General features: G+C 42.6%; 1 protein-coding gene across 2 annotated transcripts; it reads left to right on the forward strand.

Moving 5' to 3' along the window:
• The first annotated feature begins 361 nt into the window (after positions 1-361).
• On the forward strand, positions 362-7,568 carry LOC124470491. Of its 2 annotated transcripts, none has more exons than XM_047024408.1 (5): positions 362-539; positions 1,406-1,499; positions 2,694-2,858; positions 3,050-3,181; positions 5,534-7,568. In XM_047024408.1, exons 2-5 carry the CDS (start codon positions 1,406-1,408, stop codon positions 5,665-5,667), a joined length of 525 nt encoding a protein of 174 aa, XP_046880364.1. In that variant the 5' UTR covers positions 362-539; the 3' UTR covers positions 5,668-7,568. The 2 variants fall into 2 exon arrangements, with proteins under 2 accessions (XP_046880364.1, XP_046880363.1); XM_047024407.1 differs by having other exon boundaries at positions 375-539; positions 2,691-2,858.
• Positions 7,569-7,749: the final 181 nt, after the last annotated feature.

Below are 7,749 nucleotides of genomic sequence, written 5' to 3' on the forward strand. Positions count from 1 at the left end.
AATGTAAGACGTACAGATACAGTACCAGTTAAAAGTTTGGACACTTATGGGAAAATGTGTCCAAACTTTTGACTGGTACTGTACTTGTGTAAAAAATGTAAGGAGTGAAAGTAAAAAGCTGTCAGAAAAATAAATAGTTTAGTACTGATACCAGATAATGTACAGAAACACTTCTCATCTCTGGAAAACAGTACTGTTACAACTGTAAACCGTCACGTCACTGATCTCACTTCCATCCGCCATATTTTTGCCTACACTAATGACCGTTTTTGTCTGTGCTACAATGTGTTTTTTGTTGAGTGCATGGCCTCACGTATACACGCCTTGTACGGTTCAAAAAGTCACACGACAACTGGCGCCTGGATACCACTAAAGTCTCTACCAGGAGTGGTTCCTGAAAGCGACTGATTGGCTGTCCTTACTGATAGCATGGACACCTGACTTGACCTCAGCAGCCGCAATTATAAATGGTCCATGAGCTGAATCTTTGAAAGCACGTAGGCAATTCACACTGAGAATAGATACATCAGGAAATTAAGGTAAACTCATTCTATATTTATTTCATTTATATTTGAAAATGTTTCGAAAAGTGGCTATGGAAGGTTAGGTTTTCTTACCCTTTGAAGCAAATTAGTAAGTTTCATCTTTACCTAAATCAGCGTTATAATTTTTTTTACTCAACTGATATATGATGCTTGCTTTGTGTTTCAGGAAAACTATAGGCTCTTTATTTATACAAATAAACATCTTATATACCTGTGTTGTGAATATAACAATTAAATGTAAGTTTCGTAGATCTTTCAGGAAATGATTTGATATTAAATATTTTAATCATTAAAAACATTATAGCATAATTCCGCAAGAGCTAATGTCATACTAGTAATGGTTGACATCGTTAACGAACAAAGTTCATGCAGTTGCAAATTATTGGAGATGCGTATAATCAGACTTTGGGGTATCTTTTAACCATTTGAAATATTCACAAAAGTACTTTCTGCACGTGATCTCAGGCTACATGAATCCACTCCTTTTGTGAGTTCACAGAGTTACAGTAGGCCTACGTGATAGAGCGCACACATTCTTTGAGGAAGTTTGATAACGTTCTAGACACGAGCAGAAACATCTGTGTTTTGGAGAGGTTACATTAATAGAAGGTATTGGCACACTTCGATAAAATTGGCCCATCGTACGCCTTCCCACATGGTAATAGCCTAAATATGATCGTATAACGCAGAACTTTTGAACTATAATGTAGCCTACATACATATATTTAACTAATACATTTTCATTATCTCATTATTTAAAGACTGCTGTCGAAATAAAATTTCAAATAGTGTTGTTCACATAGTGTGCATGTGTGTCTTTCTTCAGCGTAAACATTTGTCGTGTGCTTGTCGCCTTGCAGATGCTGACATCCAGATGTTTAGCTCGCGGATTGAGGAACGGCCTCTGGAGGAGCCTGTCCTCCAGCAGCAGCGCGCGGGCCGCGCACACTAAAGGTACAAGACAGAGTATAGGCTACATCTAAACTAACACTATAAAAGATTTAACAGTTATTCAGTACCCACACCTTTCAAAACGGTCAATGCGTCTTATTCTTCTTCCTGGCTTTTTAGCGACATACATTACAGCATTAAAGCCTATGCATACCTTCATTTTGGCACGTGCGCCAGTATAAATCTGCTGTGCCCCAATGTAAATCTGCTGTGCCTCAGTGAAATCTCAAGTTTGAGTTTCAACAATTTACTTTATTAGTCAGTGCATTAATTTAGATTGATAATCCTGGGAAAAAAATGTACGCATTCAAGCTTGTAAAATCAAATCAGTTTACAAAACTTAAGAAAGTTTCTAAATGATAGGCCTACCGATCATCTTAGCTTGACTAAAACATTAAAACAATATTACACGAAGTTCCAAAAAACAGTTTTTGAGCTCAAATGACGGCAAAAAAATAAATTGCACGCTCGCATTAACTATTGATGTCCCTGCCAAAGCTGATATAAAACTTACGTCCCAGAACGGTTGTATAGTGGGTTAAGCAAGGGCAGTTTTTATACCCGGGTAGTGCATTGTGCGCAGCAAGTTTGAAAGAAAAAAAGGGATATGAATAGGGGCCTGTGCCCCAGTAGAGTTGTATGTGTAACAACGCGCCCCTGGACCTGCTAATGTATAAACCAGGAACTGCCACTTGTTGCCTTGGAGACTTTGGGCATATTAGGGCAGAGAGTAGGACTATCATAAAGCTCTCGTGCTCCTGGCTTTCGTCCGACCATACAAGGTTGGCTTGTGTGGAATGTGCACTGCAGGGAGTGCAGCGGAGCGGGGACAGCGAACACAATACCTTTGTTTGACCAGTAGAGGGAGTTCTAACCTAAAAATAAAAAGAGGAGCCCAGGCCTGTCATGAACAGGTGCTTTGGATTCAAACAGCAGGGGTCTTAACACCATGAGTACCGTAATTGTGTGTCTTACACACAAGTTATCATTAGGAAATTGGGTTCTCTAAGGCAAGGACCAATTCCTTGCCTTAGAGAACCCAATTTCCTAATGATAACTTGTGTGTAAGACTACTGTGCAAACATTAGCTCATTTATTGTGCAAAAAGTAAAACACTTATTACTGTAACCACCCATTATTAAATAGGTGTATGTTTTACCTGATGTGTGCGTGTGTGTCTGCATGTGTCATCAGAAGTGACGGCAGACGTCCTGGACTGCACCGTGCCTCAGTATAACAACCGTCTGGACACGCCCCTCCCGGACGTTCCGTTTGTGCAGAACCTGAATGAGCAGCAGACGCAGCTGAAGGAGAAGGAGAAGGGACCCTGGACCAAGCTCACCAAGGAAGAGAAACTGGCACGTAAGTCTGTCTGTGTGTGATCATGTCAGAGTGTAGTCTGTGTGTGTGCGATCCTGTCAGAGTGTAGTCTGTGTGTGTGTGTGTGTGATCGTGTCAGTGTACTCCCACTAAGGGCCTTGATGTGAATTCAATTCTCAACTATGGTAACTATCAAACAACCTTATGTGTGTGTATGTGTGTGTGCCTCGCAGTATACCGTTTGAGCCATGAGCTGACCTACCCTGAGATGCGCCAGGGGACTGGGGAGTGGAAGAGTGTGCTAGGGGGGGTCTTCATCTTCCTGGGACTCTCAGGCCTTTTAGTCTGGTGGCAGAGAGTCTATGGTGAGTCAAAAACACACACACAAACAGACACACACACACCCAGGCTTACACCCTGACATACTGTACGTAGGCTGGAATATCAGACATAGGAATCAGAGAGAAGTAGAGGTAGACAACGAGAGAGAGAAAAAAAAGAGATGGCGAGAGGAGGAGAGAGACAGACAGAGAGCGGGAAAGAGAGAGAGAGAGACAGAGAGAGAGCGAGACAGAGAGAGAGAGAGAGCGAGAGAGAGAGACAGAGAGAGAGCGAGAGAGAGAGAGACAGAGAGAGATGACACACGTTAGACAGCTCTGGGAGCCAGCAGGCTGTAGTGCTGTGATGTTCTGATGTCAGAGTTTTAACCTGCAGCAAACACTGCCTGGAATGCACAATGCTCTCCCTTTTCTCTGTCTCCTCTCTCTCCGACAGTAATTAGATTGTGCTGTGTTTGCAGACTATGAAGAGAGAACAGATAGAGGAAGGGAAAGAAATACATCTGAGAGAGGATGGAGAAGATGGGCCAAAGACAGAAGGGAAGAGAAAAAGAAAAAAAGGAAGGAAGGGGGAAGAGAGAGAAGAAAAAAAAGGTTGTGTTTGAGCCTGGGCTTACACAAAGGATTCCCTCTAGACAGCCCCGTCCAACACAACATCCCTCGCACTGACACTGATGAGCACCTGGGCTAGCATCAGTGTGTGTGCGTGTGTGTGGTGTGTGTGGTAAAGTGTGTGTGTAGATTGCACAGGAAACGGTCCAGACTCTTAGTAGAGAGAGAAGTGCTGAGACAGGAAGTGGGAGTCTCTCTCAGGAGAGAGGACAGGGAACAGACAAAGAGGAAGTGAAAAGGAAGACAAATGAAAGATTCACTTCAGTGAGACAGACACAGCAGGTTCAGACAGACAAACTTACACACAGGAAGGCAGACAGACTCGTGTATAGAAAAGCAGGTGAGAAGACAAGGCAGGAAGGCACACACACATACACGCACACACATACACATACATAGGCAGCAGATGCAAGGTGTTGTCCATTGAGACAAGGGTATTCCCCTCTGTTTCCACCTCCAGTTGGTGCTTGAAAGGCAGGCTGCGCCCCGCTCAAGGGTGTCCCTCTGGCTCATGAGGCAACAGAGAAGAACAGTTCCTACCTGTTACTCTGTAATTTGACACGTGCTAGGAGGGATTTGTTAAAAGGCAAGGATGGGAGATGGATTTCTGAACCGTTCCTCTCTCTGCGCACACACACACACACAAAGAAAATACAGGTTCAAACTTGAAGTACCTCCCCCCACTCATCTCTTTCATACAGGTGACTTTAACCTTCAGGGTTCCCAAGACATTTCCACTCCAGGGCCAGGCCTGAGAGGCCTACTTGGTATTCCAGCCTGTTCTGGAGCTCCTCCACTTCTCTGTAGCTTGGCTGTGAGGTGGGCTGTGATGGGGCTGACAGACATGTTTGTTCAACTAGTAACAGTCATAGAGACAGGAGGAGAGGAGAGAAGAAGGGGGGCAGATAGGAGAGGAGGGAGGGATCGGAGAACAAGGCTAGGGGAGGGGAAGAGAGGAAAAGAGAAGAGAAGTAGAGAAGTATTTATGTGCCTTTCAATAAAAATTTTCGTAGGAACAAATGAATAGTGTTTTACTGCTAGAATCACGGCTGTTTCATAAATGAGTAAGACTCTTCTTCACACATCTGAAGCATGCTGTGTATGTTCCTGTATGTTTTGTCTATACATTCCAATAAATGTATTTGTGTGGTTGTTGTGTAGAAACTTCTGGTATATGAGACCAGCCATCTAAGCCATTATCCCAGCATCTTTGTCGAGTGACTTCACGCCCCAGTGTGTCATACTGCCTGCTTAGTGGAGCCATTGTGATGCCACTGAAAGTGGTGTGTGTTCTCTCATGCTATTAGAACACTTTCCTCTGGCTTGTGTTGACCTACAGTATCTCGATCGAGTGACATCACTCAGTAGCCAAACCAGAGAAGGGACCTCTACTTCCTCCTCAAAGAGCAAGACTTTGTCCTGGCAGCATTCTGAATATAATGCTGACCTCAGGACTGTGTGGTCATCATGGCGATAGCATGACAGCTGTGTGATTCTGGATGGCACTTCATGCAGTCGCCAACACTCTGGTGCTTAGTGGGCTGACCATCCAGGAACCACAACAATGAACCACCTTTAAAATCCTGTATAAATGTCTTAAACGTTGTTTATAGTTGCAGTATCCTTTCCTCCTAACTAGCTATTTCTCTCTTTCCCCCCGGTTCATCTCTAACCCTCTACATCTTCCTACACTTCTGACCCCTTTTCTTCACCCTTCGTTCCCCCCGTTTCTCCCAACCCCTCCCTTCCTCTTCATCCATCCCCCAGTGTTCGGTGACGTGCCCCACACCCTGTCTGAGGAGTGGGTGGAGAAGCAGACTCAGAGGATGTTAGACATGAGGGTGAACCCCGTCCACGGCTTCTCCTACCACTGGGACTACGAGAAAAAACAGTGGAAGTAGGAAGATTACACATACATGTGTTTGTGTGTGTTTTTATGCTTGTCTCGGTGCGTGTGTTGACACGAGCAACAGTCTGAAGTTGCATTTCTCAAAAACATAAGCCTTACTGATTCCTTAAGCCAATTAAAAGATAAGATGTTTAACTAAAACATTAGTAGTCTTTTCATGTTATGAATAGAGGTAATACATCTTTTGACATTGAGTAGAGCACGTTGAGTTCTGGAACCTTTGACGAAAAAAATAAAAGAAATTGTATGTATAAATTGTGTTTCGAAGCCATATTAGATTTAAAGTGAGCAAACTTTGTGTCCTCTGAGAGACCATTTGGAGCACAGAACATACACAATAGACACACATTAAAAGCATATCAAACAACTTATTAGAGGGATTTCAGGACGTTTTATGATGAGTGTAGTCTGGATAAATCTTACATAATTTGAGGATGTTAATTTCGTCCGCATGCATCAAATTTACATCTAGAAAAAGCAAAGCCTTTTTAACTGTCTCTGTCCTATTCCCACGGCTTACATTAAGCAGACAGAAATTCCACCCCCGTCATCACATTCTGACGCCCGCAAGAGAAGCCGCCTCAGCCGCCCTCCGATCCACCAATTACCGAGCACCGATCCACACAACTCCAAACCACCACGGGCCTGTAGCCTAACTAGCCAACTAATTGCCAACTATAAACACCCCTCACGCTTTCATTCACATGATTTAAAATTCTCCTTCTTCTCTTTCTTGACTTTAGCTCTTCATGCATTGAGACAGCGATTTGTAATGCAAAAGGAGGGAGAGGTAGAGAATCAGATAAATGCAAATGATAGAGTAAAAAGAAGAGATAATTATATATATAAAACATATACACAATATGTATGACGGTGGACATTCCCCCAGAGGTCATTTTCACCAGCTTGATCATCACAGTTAGTTTCTCTTCAGCATCTTTCTCTTAATCATCATCGTCATCATCATCATCATCATCACGACTCCTCTCTCTCAGGGTATTGCATTTATTCAGAGACTTCATTAAATAGTAATAAAATACCACTGTATGTTATATGAATAAGATACTAGATGAAGACATTATGAGAAGAATTATCCATATCATGACTGTGTTCTATTGGCTCTATTTAATTAATATTTTGATCTCATAGCTATAGTCATTTACACAGCTAAAGCCATTTCCTATAGGATTCATTACACCCCTTTGTTATCGGGCGCTGAAGAGAAGGAGAAAAGACAGAAAGTTCAAAGGGGGCTTAACGATGCGATGTGTCGGTCGTGATAAGACACAAGGCTGCCAACCACCAGTTTCTGTCTAGTGCTTCTTTGTACGTTCAGGTTTAATAGTCTCGTCACATAGCTTCAAACACACATAACTGTCTCCATAGTCAAGAAAGCATAGAATTAAGAATGTTTGGAGCATCTATCCTGTTGTACCCAACGTTCTGATTCTAGAACTCACCCCAACCTACCAACACACCTGTCCTTCTACCTGGTTTAATGTTTGGGTTAAACATGCCTAACCAGGATTAGAAACACAAAAAGAACAAAGGTGCAGGAGTCAGAAGACAAAGCTTTAATGAAGAACAATCAGAACATCAGCTGGACTATGGGATAGGAGTGTGTGTGTGTGTGTCTTTTCTTCTACATACAATCTTCTCTGTGAAGAGGTTTATCTGTCCTTCCTCTAAAGGGCATGCTCCAGAATCATGCAACATCATCACTTTCATCATCACCGCCTACTGAAGCCCAACACAACCTCATATCCTCTAATACGTGGAGTGATTGCTCTGGTTTGCATTCTGGATGGGCGTGGTCTAGAACAATTCTATTATGTTCATCCTGTATGCCCCGGCAACCTTATTCAAGCACAGATAAGGTATTAGAAAGGATATTGTTGGTTTGATCTGTAATCAGCTGGTTGGCCTGACACAACAGTTAAGTATTGGAGCAATGTCAATATGACATGTTACTATGGTAACAATGTTACAGAATCATGCTGGAAAAGTTAAAAAGAAACGTACAGTAAAAACAGAGAAAAAAATATCTATAATCAAAGATCAGTTGCTTCATATT

The sequence above is a fragment of the Hypomesus transpacificus genome, chromosome 8, assembly GCF_021917145.1.
Source record: "Hypomesus transpacificus isolate Combined female chromosome 8, fHypTra1, whole genome shotgun sequence".
Lineage (NCBI taxonomy): Eukaryota > Metazoa > Chordata > Actinopteri > Osmeriformes > Osmeridae > Hypomesus > Hypomesus transpacificus.

What these genes read in the sequence shown, in the direction of transcription:
- LOC124470491 (XM_047024407.1), top strand. Translation starts at nt 1,406, where the DNA reads ATGCTGACATCCAGATGTTTAGCTCGCGGATTGAGGAACGGCCTCTGG. An exon ending in GCGGGCCGCGCACACTAAAG is followed by an intron (nt 1,500 to 2,690) that starts GTACAAGACAGA and finishes ATGTGTCATCAG; the next exon opens with AAGTGACGGCAGACGTCCTG. An exon ending in CAAGGAAGAGAAACTGGCAC is followed by an intron (nt 2,859 to 3,049) that starts GTAAGTCTGTCT and finishes TGTGCCTCGCAG; the next exon opens with TATACCGTTTGAGCCATGAG.